The 14,059-nt window shown below is 49.4% G+C and overlaps 1 protein-coding gene across 1 annotated transcript; it reads right to left on the bottom strand.

The window, feature by feature from the left end:
• Positions 1-355: 355 nt before the first annotated feature.
• CCDC198 (coiled-coil domain containing 198) lies at positions 356-13,273 on the bottom strand. Its single transcript, XM_023927310.2, has 6 exons — positions 13,011-13,273; positions 9,981-10,057; positions 7,224-7,310; positions 6,095-6,193; positions 5,535-5,700; positions 356-4,877 (listed from the first exon to the last, which is right to left on the bottom strand). The coding sequence occupies exons 1-6, from the start codon at positions 13,198-13,200 to the stop codon at positions 4,633-4,635; spliced, it is 864 nt and encodes a 287-aa protein (XP_023783078.2). The 5' UTR covers positions 13,201-13,273; the 3' UTR covers positions 356-4,632.
• Between the last annotated feature and the right edge of the window lie 786 nt (positions 13,274-14,059).

The raw sequence follows: 14,059 nt of genomic DNA, 5'->3' as shown, positions 1-14,059 counted from the left end.
TGTCACAGAGCAGTCTGAGTATACCTGGCGAGGCAAACAAAAACCTGCCACGCTTGGTATTTTTTCAAGCTGGTGATAAGACTTTAATCTTCGTGTACAGCCTGAAACGGAGCTGCTCAAGTCGCTGTTCTTGGGGGCTTTTCTCTGCAGCTTTGTGTAAGCAGATTGAAGCAATCCCAGTCGCCTGTCACACACCTTCCAGGGAGGCAGGGCAGATAAAGGCTTTAATAAGGCTGCTGGATGTATCCCAGTGGCTCAGATGGTGGGGTTTCCCCTGCTTTTCAATGCCTGTGTGCATCGGGGCAGGAGGATGTTATGTGATGCTGAAGACTCACATTCCTGGGGAGGTCAAATACTCCGAGCACCAGGTGGGACTGAGCCCAGGGAGGTTAGAAAATCCCATTAATCCAGACTAGTCAGTGAGATCCAGTTACAGTGTGGCTTTGTTCAGCTTTATTTACCTAACACTTCTCTTTGCTAAGTGTAATTAATTTTTATTTTTTTTTTTTCTCAAGAACAATAACAGAGGTGTTACAGCAACCCCAGCTCCTTTTTTAAATACAGAAGTACAATTCATTGACATTTCCTATTATAAATTGCACATTTAATTGCTAATGATTTTGCCAGGCTGGTACAGATTCAGGCTGAGCATTATCATTTTTATTTAACATTTCAGCAAAACTGGTTTAGCTAATCCTGAGCTGGAAGAACTTGGCTTGCTCTGGCCATGTTTGTACTGACAAAAACATCCTATAATCATTTCCCTGGGGAGATCAAATGTCCTTTGGGGCAGGGATCTATCTGACCTACATCTCCTGGGCTGTACCATTTGCTGCTATCCACACCCACATCATTAACTGTGTAAAATCTCCATTCTTTGCCGTTTTGGTGAAAAACAATCATTTGAATTCTCTGGTGCTCAATCCGGGCTGAGCAGTTCCTGCCCCAGCACAGCTCCTGTGTGGAGACTCCTCTACCCTGCAGGAAGGGTCCAGCCTTGCCTTAAAGCTTTGGGTAGTGTGGGAGAGCCACAGAAAGATGTTTTTATCCCTGGGGAGGCTCAGGGGGGTGAGGGGCTCTGGTTTCTGTGGGGTTGAAGCTGTGTGTGCTCAGATGTGGTGAGTGGAGAGCTGTGTCCTCTCTAGAGCTGGCTGTGATGGCTCAGCCTCCAAAGGACTCCAGCTGAAAGCCTCTCTAAAGTCTCCACTGCTGAGGTGCAGGACACTCACTGTGGGAGCTTGGTTGGGGTTTTCCTTCCCACACCTTCTGCAGTTTGTAGAGAAGTCTGTGTTTCACCTTTAGTAAGGAAGAAAAAGTTTTCATTTCCAGTGTCTGGAAGGATGTTGGAAAGCAGAGGAGGAGATGTCACCTGTCTCTCTACAGGTTGTGATGGATTAATACAATCAACAGCACAGAAAAACAGTTTTGAGCACCAGAGGAATTTCATAGACTCAAAGAATGGAGTCCACTATCCCACTTCCACTATCCCAGGCTGCTCCAAGCCCCATCCAACCTGGCCTTGGACACTTCCAGGGATCCAGGGGCAGCCACAGCTTCTCTGGGCACCCTGTGCCAGGGCCTCCCCACCCTCACAGCCAGGAATTCCTCCCAATTTCCCACCTCACCGTGCCCTCTGCCAGGAGGAAGCCATTCCCCCTGTGATGGGAGCAGGTTTGCTGATTTTATCCCTTCCGTACAAGCAACTTCTGCACGCTGCAGATTGATAAATTAATGTTCAGAGAGTCTTCTCTGCAGTCTCTGATATGGATTGAGTGGTCCACAGGCACTTCTCCGTGGGCAGCACTCTTCCCTCATGGCTGGCAACACGATTATTGGAAAACTTATCAGCTCTGTCTGAGATAAATTGCATTTCCACCAATTACAGCTTAATTGTTGACAGATGGGAACACAGAAGGGAGATGTGTCACATCATTAAGAGAACAGGTGTATAGACAAGTGCCAGATTAATTGTTCCAGCCCATTAAATCATTGACCTTTTCAGCACACCCTCAACACCGAGTTCCAAGCTCTCACGATATTTTCAGCTCACACAAGATGTCTGTGTTGATCAGTAAAGTTCTCAGGGCATTTTTAAAACAGACTCCAGACATGGACTCATTAGCCATGATCAGCTCCCCTCATTAACATGATTCCTCTTCTTCTTCTTCCTTCCCTGTGCTGGGGTTTGGTTTTGTGTTTTTCTGGTGAAATCCCACATGGTGTGTGGGTTTTCCCCAAAGTGCAGTTTGCCCCACGGAGCATGTGGACATTCTGTAATGGGCCATACATTTAGGGATGTCAAAAGGAGGAGAAATCAGGACACAGCAGCTCAGTCCTGGGCAGCTTGGCTGGAGGCTCCAGCTTGATTTGGGGCTTGGACTGTGATTTCCAGCTCCTGCTCTGCCTGGGGTTTTCAATAAAGATAAATACTGGTGAAAGTGAGTCAGCCATGGGTGTCTCATTCCCTTAAATAAGTGTAAAAATGTGTCTCCTGTTCTTCTGGCTGTGTAAATCAGGAATCTGAGGGTGCAGACACATCACTACAGCTCTGTGGGAAGGAGCACAGGTTTGGGACAGGGATGCAGGACAAGCTCCATCTGTCCTGAGCTGCCCAAACCCTGCTCATCCTGGTAACTGAGAATTGACTCTAGATCTTCTTATTCTGGCTTGAAAAATGAAAGCATCAGGTTTCCTTCCAGCTGAAAGTGGCTGTGGTGGTGATGATGATGTTTGTTACAGCTGGAATCCCTGCCCTGCAGCAAAGGAGCTGAGCTGCAGAGGTTTTGTTCCCTGGTAGTTCTGGAAAGACCAAGTGGGAAGGGAGGGAGCCAAGCAGGAGGCACAAGGAAGAGTGTGAAAAACGAGGTTCACATAATTTTTATAGAATTTAAAAGTTTAATAGAAAAACAATTAGGAGAAAAAGATAAAGTAAAGTATACAAATGTGGCCAGGTGTCTCTGCATTCAGCCAAGAGAGCACACCTTACTAACAAAGGATTATCCCTTAAAAACAGAACCCTACTACATATCCATAAATTCTCATACATATTCAGACATTCTTCTTAGGATCTTTGGTGTTCTTCTGTTTAGTTTTCTCTTGCCCCCTCCCCAATAGATCAATCCTCTTGGCACCACTGAGGTTTACATTCCCTGATACCAGAAATGCAATAAATTCCTCCCCCAGAGTTCTGGTCACTGCTGTGTTCATCTGGATAAGATAGTTTACAAAAGAAAAAAAGGGTCTCCAGCTATCTTTTTCAGCCTTTGGGTTATACAGACAAAAGTAGTTTTTGTTTTAATGCTATGTCATAGCTTAACATATATGTATTATACCACTATTTCTAAGTTTCATCAATAAAAGAAATAAAGAAAACTATATTAATACAACAAAAATTTTCATTCTTATACACATAACATTCATTTTAATATTTGAGAAAAACCAACAATATATGTATCTACAACAAAGAGTTTGTCAGCTCTTCTTTGTCAGCTCTGCAGCTTCAAACAGAGGCAAAACTGCTGCTGGAAATCACACCTGGCTGCTCCCTTGTGTTTAACCAGACCCCAACAAATCCAGTTCACCACGTTAAAATATCTGTGTGATATTTAAGTGGAATCTCCTTTTATAGAAGTGCTTTGAATCCACAAACTTGGTGGCCTTTATGGAGCTCCAGGGACAACCAGAGAGGAGACAGGAGAATTGGGTGAAGTTCTCTCTCAGGTAACAAATTATTTTGTAAGGAAAATGAGATAATTTGATAAAAATACAGTTGATGTGAGAAGGAAACTGAAAGATTGTTTTTGATAGATCAGACACCCTCATATAACCATCTTTCTCAATACAGTTGGAAATGTCAGATTGCAACAGGGCAGCTTGTTCAAATTCCTGGTGAGTGCTGCAGCCTTGAGCAGCATCCCTGGGAGAGTGTCTGCAGGAAAAGATGGAGATTTCTCCCTTTCCATCATCCACTCTCCAGCACTGAATCCTGAACTGGGGAAAAAAAACTGAACCAAAGGCAGATTTTTCAGATTAGATATAAATCTGTAGATTAGTTCTGAAGAAAGTACATATATTTCTGTGTCCAGGGCAGGGTGGGGGGAGAGGAAATTAAAAAATAAAAAAAGCCACAGAAGTCAAAGAGGAATTTTAGAAATGCAAAAAAAATTTAATTTAAAGACTTTCTAAACGAATCTTTTTTTACCCTTGCATTTTGAACTCGGGTTTGTGGTTTAAAAAAGGTTAACCCCAATTTAAACAGGAAGATTGAGTAACTCAAAGGCAAGTGAAACGTTTCATTTCAGCTGAAATTTAATATTTGGGGTTAACCCAGAACTTCCCCAGCTTCTGCTTGGTTTTATTTTGTTTTTGCCAGCCCCCTCCTCCTCTCTACCCCCATTTCACTGTTGCTCCATCCAAGGCTTCTTCCCCCTGATGTTTTGATTCAGCCACACAGCCCAGAGGGTTTTTATTCACCCCACATCAGTGAGCTCCTCGTTTCCAGATGTCCTTTCCACTGGCCCGTGCTCACAGGAATTCCACAGCGCTGTCTCCAACCTCAGCCCATCCCTCTGGGGGGGTTCCAGCCCCTCCAGAGCTGGGCCTCGTTTCTTTGGCACATCCCAAGCCATGCCACTAGAAATCCCTGTCAAAGAAGTCATCAAAGAGGGAAACTCTCTCTGTCCTGGTCCTCACGAGCGTGGGTTTGCGGTGAATCTTCTCTTCCCTCTCGCGCTCCTCGGAGCCTGTGCTGGAGGAGTCCCAGAACAGATCCCTCGCCCCTGGCTCCCTGCAGAACCACAGCTCAGCCTTCCCCCTCCTGTCTGGAGAGAGCTCAGCCCTCTCAGGCTGCCTGGAGAGCTCCCCACCCCACGAGTTTCCTAGGGGAGAGAAAAGAATAAAACACCGTGGTTTTGTGGAGCTCAGAGAGCTGGAGTTGAGCTGGAAATGGCAAAGGGCAGCTGGAGGCACGGAAGGAAAATCCTGGGAGCTCCCTGTAGGACCAGACCCCACGTCTGGGGCAGGGTGAGGTGTAACACACCCAGGATTATATCTGGTGAAATTTTAGAGTCTGGCAATGTGGCTTTATCCCCAGGGGGAAGAGGTGAAGAACCACGAGGGAATGGAAGTCAAGTTTGTTCCTCCTGGTGAAAGTTCACCTTCAGGCAAGTTTTTCACTGATTAAAGCACTTCTAGCCTCAGTGACACATTCCCAGCCTGTGCCAAAGGTTGCCACGTGCAGGCAAAGCAGGGCAGGGCTCGTGCCTTGGACAGGCCAGGATGAAGAGGTGGCTGAGATCCACTTCCCCCTTCTGTAGGGACAGTGGGGAAAAAAACCCTAAACCCAAAAAGTGATCAGCCTCAGTGAGTGGCACGTTTACCCCAGAGAGCTCTCTGTACAAACACAGCCTTTTCCCCCCTGAACCTGCTTCTTATCCCTGCAGGAGGTGGAGCACTGGAAGAATCTTCCACAGGGAAACTTCTCCAGGTGACTTTTGGGTGAGTTTTACATCGCCTTGGAAAATAATTCCACTTACCAGGGTCATCTTGATGAAAATGCTGACTGTGCTCAGCAGGGACAGGGTCTGGGCTTCTGGTGCTGTCAGCTCTCTGGGGACTGTCAAGGACATCCTGGGGGCTGAATTCCTTGATTTTTTGCTTATTGATTTTCGCCTCCCTGTGGAGATTCCGCTTCAGCTCCGCCTGGGTTTGCAAATGAGTTGTCAACGCAAGCAGCAGAGGAGCGAACGCCTTTTAATAGCTCGATGTGGCACAGCATTAGGGGGTTGGCCCTGGAAATAATTGCACAGTCGAGTGGTTTAACCCAAGCAAATGGAATTTGCCAGGCTGGGTGCATGACAGAACATGACTGGGACAGGGATTTTTGGTTTCTCCGTGAGTCACGGCCAAATGAGGGCAAACCGCTGGAAAAATCACGGGTAATTACTGATCACAGGAGCCCTGGGGATGCTCCCCACCAGCCCTCTGCCTGAGACACAGGGAATGATTCCTTTCACCTCCCCAGCAAGAGGTCTGAAGCCTCCTGGTCCGTGGGAGAGACACCCCCATCTCCTCCCCAAATCCATCCTGGCATTACCTCTCGTCGCTTGCGGCTCAAGTCCAGCATCTGAAGCTTGTGCAAGTGCTGCCTCCTGCCAGGGAGGGGATTCAGGCTTTGCCCCCTCTTCTCCAGCACCTACAAGGTATTTAAGGGTGGAAATAAATACACCTGCACTTTCTGAAAGAGAAAGGAAGAGCCACCAGCTCTCAAACCCCTCAGTTGCTCACGGATAAAGGCAGCGAGCATCTCCCTGTGCAGCCAGCTCGCAGGGATTCATCACAGATTCCCACTGTGCCTGCAGCTCATCCCACAGCTCTGGGGCAGGAGGGGAAAAAACCTCCTCAAAACAATGTATTCGTGCTCCTGCCCCCCGAGGTGTTACTGCATTGGGTGGGTTCTCTGGGATAATCTCACGATCCCAAGGGAAGAATGGCTTTGGCATGTTTGGGGCTGCAGGGGGTATTTATGGCACACGGTGTTTGCAGCTTTTAATCAGACTTATGGAGTTGTTAAGGGGGGAAAAGCTGCCTAAGATCATAGAGGCCAGCTGTTCCCCCAGCACTGCTAAAGCCACCACTGACCCCTGTCCCCAAGTGCCACATCCACACGGCTTTGAAACCCTTCCAAGGATGGGGACTCCAACACTGCCCTGGGCAGCTGTGCCAGTGCCTGACAATGCTTTCAGTGAAGGGATTTTCCCTAAAATCCTATCTAAACTTCTCCTGGCACAAGTTGAGGCCATTTCCTCTTGTCCTGTCCCTGTTCCCTGGGAGCAGAGCCTGAGCCCTGCCTGGCTCCAAGTCCTGTCAGGGAGAGCGAGAAGGTCTCTCCCTTCTTTCCACCAACTGCAAGTGATGGGTGCTCAAGAAAGTCATTTAAAAACGTGCCTCTCATACTTTCAGCCTCAAAAACATCTACTGTCCTGGCTCAGCAGGTGCATCTCATCCAGGGAACTCTCGTGCTGGAGATCAGGAAGCTTTCCCCTTATTTTGGGTCTTCTCACCTCACACCAACGTTTCAGCTCAGTGTCCTGGGCTCAGCCAGGGACAGGAGCACAGCCAATACCAACTTCTGCCCTTCAGGGGGCCCAGGGGTGAGGGAAAGGAGCCTGCAGCCCGGAATGGAGGGTTCCCCTTTATGGAAGGGCACAAACTCCTGTGCTTACCTTTGGTTTTGGGCCTGCAGCCACTGCTCGCTGACTCCAGGGCTTGGCAGGAGCGATGGCTTGTGGAGGGATGGCAGGTTCAAGCCTCTGCAAGTCCAGTATTTATAATTAGCATCTCTCATTCCACAGGATCATAAAACCAGGTATGAAACTACCTGGACATTCCCAGCTCCCATTCTGGCCCAGCTGCCTGGGATACAGGGAGGAGTTTGGCATCTCAGAGAAATGAGCATCATTTTGTCCCTCAGGAGTGGGCAAAACTGGGGAAATCTTCTGCCTTGCAGCACAAGCAGCAAGGCCCCAGTCTGACAGCAATTCCATCCCTGCAGGTATTTCTGTTTGAGCCCCAACAGTGCCCAAAGCTCCATCCTGGAGCAGAGTGAAGCCAAACCACAGCTCAGATTGCTTCATGGCAAAGCTGGAGCGTGCAGATGTGTCATAATTTAATCTTAAGGATCCTATCAGGTCATCAAAGGGCAGATCCCAATTAGAGGAGACCTAGAGCATCGTTCCCTCTGTCCAGCCAGTCTTTACATTTGCCTAAGTAAGACTTCTCTCTGCAAAACTCTGCATGGTACAAAGTTCCTTTTCTGGTGAAAATAGGCAGAGACTTTCTCTACAGCCTGCCCTGAGCATGGATTTTTATCTTGAGGAGCAAAGATGCCTCCTTAAACCATGCCAAGCTCTGAGGTGTTGCTGGGTCATTCAATGGCTTGGTATTCATAGGATCACAAAGGTTAGAAAAGACCCCTCAGATCATCAAGCCCAGCCATTATCCCAGCACTGCCAGGTCCATCACTAAACCATGTCCCTAAATAACACACCCACACAATTTTTGAACATTTCCAGGGGTGGTGACTCCACCTAGAGCTCCCTTCTAGGAGGGGAGCTCAGCACAGCTTCCATAAAAATTAAAGGGAACATCATCAAGGACTTTGTAAGACCTGATTTATACTTTATTTGGGACACCATTAACTCCTTGGTTACAAAAAAATGTCCAACAAATGGGGACATGTCTCTGACTGTCTGCACTGAGCTGCTGCCGAATCCTGAGCTTTGGATCTGTGTAAAAATGCAGAAGGAAAAATCGGCATCACGTAAAGGGAGAATTCCCCACCAGCCCCAATGCCACCTGCACGTCTCTTAGCATCAAAATTAAACCCCACAAAGTTGAACATGAACCTGAAAAATGGCACTAGATGGCAGCATGTGACACCACAAGCTGTGGTCCAGGCTGGCATCGCTCTGGGAAGCCACCAAGGCCACCAGCACAGGGTGGGATGAAGGCAAAAATCCTCCCACATCCCTGAGCTCATCACCCCGTCCTGCTGGGGAAGCCAAGCTTCAGGCTTTGGGTAAAGCTCTGTCCCAGGCTGGAAAACCGACTTTTCCCTTTAGTTTTTGTGAACATCACAGGTTTTTGCCTGGAAATGCTCTCTGACCAAGATCCTCTAAAAGTCCTTGAGAAGGCCACGCCATCCTGCTCCACTGCCTTTGGGAATATTCCCATGGGAAAAAGGCTTTTGCTGGAGCTGTGTGCACTCCCTAAGAGCAACAGCAACAGGACAGGGTAGGATTCACAAAGTCTTTGTCCTGGAATGAGTGTTAACTGTCTCAAAAATACTCAAGTACAGCCGTGATGGAAATAAAATCAATAATTAAAAATTCGGTGCTGGTCAGAGGTTTCTGAAGGAAACTGCAATTCCATGAGAAGTTGTCAGGGTGTGGGTGGGCTCCATCCAGATGCCACTGCTGCATCATCCCACCATGGCCAGGGACACATCATTCCACACCTCTGAGCTCTGAAGCCACCAGGGTCACCCCGAGCCACAGCCCTGAGGGGAGCGAGTTTAAGTGACCCCCTTTGGTGGCTCTGCTTTATTATATTTAAAAGATGATAATCACAGCAAGGAAGTCTCAAGCAAAGAATCCTTGTTCCAGTGGGTTTGTTGTTCACAGAATCATGGAAACCTGAAATTTTTGAGTTGGGAGGGACTTTAAGAACCAACCCCCCTGTCAGGAGCAGGGACATCTTTCACCAGACCAGGTTGTTCCAAGCGGATTCAGGTTGGATATGAGGAAGAAATGCCCATGAATGAACACTGGGTTCGAGCTGTGGCCTCAGCAGTGCCAAGTACAGGGGGATAAATGATTTGGAGATATTTCTGAGCTTTAGTTTTGTAAGGGTAGCCTTTGTGTGGAGGAAAATCTTGACTGTTGGGTCAGGTAGAGTCATGGGGTTTGGGTCTTGGGGAGGAACAGATCTGAGAAGTGCAGGATGGGGAAACTGAGGGAGTTTGGGCAGGTGCAGAGCATGAACAGCGATTCCTGAAACCCAGAACAACTGCTGTGTCCTTCACCATCCCCTGGTGCACAGCACATCTGTCTGCTTCTCCATCTCCTCTCCCAAGCTGCTGCCTTTGGCCTGAAGAGCCCAAAGCAGCCCCACACGACACAGGCTGGATCCTTTCTGCCAAGGCCTCTGTCCTGGCCACACTGGCCCCGTGGCAACAGCAGGGTTTGCAGGAACCCAGACACCCCAGAGGGCAGTGGGACATCCCAGCAGAGGTGGCCCCGTGTCCTTGCTGGGGGCACACGAGCTCGTGGTCACCCAAAATCAGGATACCCCCTTGTGTGGCTGTAGGGTATTTGCTTCCCCCACCGTGGTGCTGGGACACGTGTCCCTGTCCCCAAAAAGCCCACAGGGAGGGAGGGGTCAGTCAGGGCAGCTCCCAGGGAGCTTCACACGCGCCTTACTTGAGGCCTCCGAGGTGGGTGCTGCTTGATGATGCTGGCTCCATCCTTTCCTGGCAAGGTGTTCAAAGAGAGGGGCCCTTGAAGGTTAAAGAAATGGATGAAGTTACTTTTGGGTGAGGATCAGCTGCTTAGGTGCACTCAGCAATAGCTTTGTGCCCTGGTTTTTGGTTGGCATGTCCCACTGAAACCCCTGTCTGGGCATGGCAGTAGCACATGGAACGTTCTGTTGGCTGCAGGAACTGAAGTGGGGGTGACTGTGCCTGTGACCTCTCACAAACACCACTGCAGCTTCCCTCTACAGCCAGTCATGCTCCTAAACATGACCATCACCATTCTTGTGTCTCCTGTGGCCTCTCCCCCAGCCCCTGGGATTTGGGTGCTCGAGGGACTCCTCCCATGCCCTGTAACCATCAGCTGGCCAAGAAATCCCTGATCTCCTCTGCCTTCCCCCTGCCTGCCCTGTTAGAGTCAGGCACAGGCACAGTTTGGGTCTTTTCCTGCTGCTCAGCCCCTGAGACTGGGTTGTTGTTATTTTTTTGGTGGCACTGAGCGATGCCTCTGCGGAATTGCTGAGTGTGGCAGAGCTGTGGAGTCAGAGGGCTGTGCTCAGGTGAGTGGTGCACCCCCAGACCTGGAAACCAGCCCAGAAGAAGGTGTCACACACCAGTGATGCCCTGTTAGTTATTAAGGCAGAGTTTTCTCTCAGGCCTGGGTGGGATCCAGGCTCAGTTCTGGTCTGTGCTGGGGCTCTCAGGTGGACACCACCGCCCCTTTTGTTCTTTTCTTGCACAAATAAACACTTGCACGTGCAGGAAGTATTTCTTTGACACAACAGTTTATCTGTTTATCCACCCCAAAAGGCTGTCCTGGTGCATTCAAATGACATTTTATACCTGGAGTTAAGTGAGGTGTGGCTGAGCAGCTCCTGCACCCACGGGCTGGGAGCCCTGAGCAGCTAACAGGGGAGGAGGCTTGGGGATAAAGTGCAGGAAGAACATTACAGCTGATGCCAAATTTAATAGCCATATTTAACAAGAGAGGCAGCATTTTGGAGGTCAGTTTACAAGATCACCAGGCTGGGCTCTTGGAGAAGAGAGAGAAGACAACCACAGAATTATGGAATGGGTTAAAAGATAATTTTATTTCTACCCCCTGCCATGGGCAGGGGCACCTCCCACTATCCCAGGTTGCTCCAAGCCCCATCCTTGGAACACTTGCCCCAGGGATGGGGCAGCCACAGCTTCTCTGTGCCAGGGCCTCCCCACCCTCACAGGGAGGAATTTCTGCCTCCCTGAGTGTGCTGGGATGTGGGAGACTCCACGAGGTAAATGTTTTACAGAGCCCTGGCAATGTTTAACCACTGAGTGAAGCTGTGGCTGCTCCACACACACAGGAACAGGAGGGAAAAATTCCAGCACAGGAGAAACAAACCTCATCTGCAGGGAACAGGTGGTGAAATAGCAGCTTGATAGAGAAAAAGGGGGTTATGGAGCATTGCCTCTATCTGCAGGCAAGTGAGTGCACAGGGAATTTCAGAGGGGAAAGGAAAAGGTGAGGGGGTGGCCCATGGAGATGGGAACAGGGACACGGCACAGGGGAGTGGCTGTGGCTTAGGAGAAGCTTGTCCTGGTGAAGGGTACAGCTTTGAGGAAGTTATTTCTCCCTTTTGAGGTTTGATGGTTTGTGCTGTGTGTGTCTGGGGCTGTTTTGAGTTTTCCCCTCCCATCCCATGCATGCATGTGGCTTGTGGGACATTTGCAGATACAGAACTGGGGAGTGAGGGCTCCCTGGCCCCAAATCTGCTCCCCCCAGAGCAAAGCCCCTGCCCAAGGCATCCTTGTGACTCCTGTTCTCCTGTTTTCCACCCTTGCACTTCAACAGCAGCAGATCCTCCCCTCTGGGGGAATCTGGATTTAAAATAAGCCAAGCTGAACGCTCATAAACCAAATAAAACCGATTCTCTTGGAGGCTTTGCTTATTTGGACAGCAGCTTGAGCTAATACTTCACTGAGCTTTCCTGAGCATACTCTTCTTGTTTCTGAAAATGGAAAGTAATGGAAGATTACATTTATTTTATTTTTTTTTTTAAATACACATTTTTTTAACAAGCATTTGTTAAATGCCCAGTGATAATTTTCCAGAACAGGAACATTTGGTTATTCTTCCTCTCATGAAATACTTAAAACCTGCTCTTCTACAGCCAGACCTGATCTGTATTCTCCCCAAAACCTCAGTTCTGGGAATGTCACTGCTGTCACTCCAGAGGTTTATTGGCTTTCACTGCTTCCTGATGCCACCTGATGAATGATCCTGGAGGAAATATCCAGCCTCTGGTGAAGCAGTGCTGCTTAACACTGCTTGGTGTGGGTCAGAAACTGCTTTTTGGGAATGGAAAAGCAGGGAGGGGGATGCTGGGGGTGCAGATCCTCCTCCCTCTGCCCCACCCTTCCTCACACCCACTGGTTTTCATGGATGTTTCTCCCCACACTCCCCTAAGAGCTGTGGGCAGCATTTGTCAGCATCCAGCTCGTTGTGGAGCTGGATGTTCTCCTCCAGATGGATGCAAACCTCTGGGCAGGATTTGGGTATGGATGGAGTTTAAAGGCTGCTTGTAGGGAAGCACACCCAGCCAGGCTGCCTTCCTCTGCTCCCAGCTTGGGAAATCTGCCGCTGGTTTCAGCGCTGGTTTTCCCTGCCCAGAACCTAATTCTGACCAGGGATGTGTCTGACAGGGGCAGGTGAGCAGGACAGGGCTGTGATGGGCTCACACACAGGTGGGTGCCAGGGTGATGCTGGGCTGTTTCCAGACTGATCACAGCAGGGAGCTGGGATCTGGCCTCTGGTGACTGAGACGCTTTCCAAAACGGTGGAGGAGGAAAAAAATGAGTTTTCCCAAAGCTAAAAGATGCTGGAAGTGGCAAAAATGGCAGAAAGCTGCTGATGCAGAAGAGCACAGCCCTGCACCCACCCCACACTGCAGGCAGCAGACCCCAGCCCCAGGATGACAGTGTCCCAGCAGTGACCCCTCACCTGCAGAGGCTCTCCCGTACCAGGTCTCCCGCAGGGGTGGAAGCTCCAGGTGGAAGATGGGCTTTCCCCAGGGTGTCCCACCCGGGCTTTGTGGGCTGGGCTGTCCTGGCTCCCTGGGCAGGGCACCCAGAGCAGGCCCTGGGGCCACCCTGGTCACCTTGGGCTGCGCCTTGGAGGAGCTCAGGCCCATCCTGCAGAGCCAGGGCTCCGAGAGGAGAAGGGAAAGCCCTCATGCACCGTCCTCCCTGAACCTGGAGAGGGATCTTTGTGAGCCCTGCCAGCTCTCACAGATGTCCTCCCCAGCTTGGTTAAACATTGACCCATCCCCAGCCATTCCCCTGCAGGGATGAGAGGTGGCTGCTGCTGACAGAGGAGGGAGAAGCAGCTCAGGAGCCGGTGCCGAGCTCAAATTTTCACCTTCAAGGGATTTTCTTCCAGGGCCACCACCTCAGCTGGCCTGCAGGTACTTCTTCAAGCGGCTCTTCTGCTGAATTTTCAGGTTTTGGAAGGAAATTCAATCCCTGGAGCACCAGAAAGGTTGAAGTGTCTCTCATCCTGAATGGGAGAAGCGGCCTGGGAATAAAGCCTGGCCCAGGAGCTTCTCCCACCTCTGCTGGCTGGGGGCACTGCTGGAAAAAATGCAGCTTTAGTACAAAACTATCCGGGAATATCGGTCAAAGTGAGTCATAGTTGATAGTTCATAAAATCATAGGATTGTAGAAGGATTTGGCTTGGAAAAGATCTTAAAGATCTTCTAGTTCCACCCCCCTGCCATGGCAGAGACGCTTTCCACCAGACCAAGTTTCCCCCAGAAGAAATTATTCATCCCTGGAACAACCCAACCAGTTCATGTTTTCAGCCACAAAGCACCAACATCTCTCATGACTTTGCTTTTCCCAGGTCACACAGGGCACGAGGGAGCAGAGCAACCTGGCCTGTAATTTTTTTCCTTCTTCCTTTCAAATGAAATTGTAAAATCAACACCCTGCTTCCCTCCTGAGTTTCTCAATGCTTACTATTTTTCCTTTTTATTTTAATTACCCTTCCCC

This window comes from Cyanistes caeruleus, chromosome 6 (assembly GCF_971803275.1).
Source record: "Cyanistes caeruleus chromosome 6, bCyaCae1.hap1.1, whole genome shotgun sequence".
Classification (NCBI taxonomy): domain Eukaryota; kingdom Metazoa; phylum Chordata; class Aves; order Passeriformes; family Paridae; genus Cyanistes; species Cyanistes caeruleus.
The sequence above is the reverse complement of the archived record's forward strand: the minus strand, read 5'-3'. Positions and strand labels throughout refer to the sequence as shown.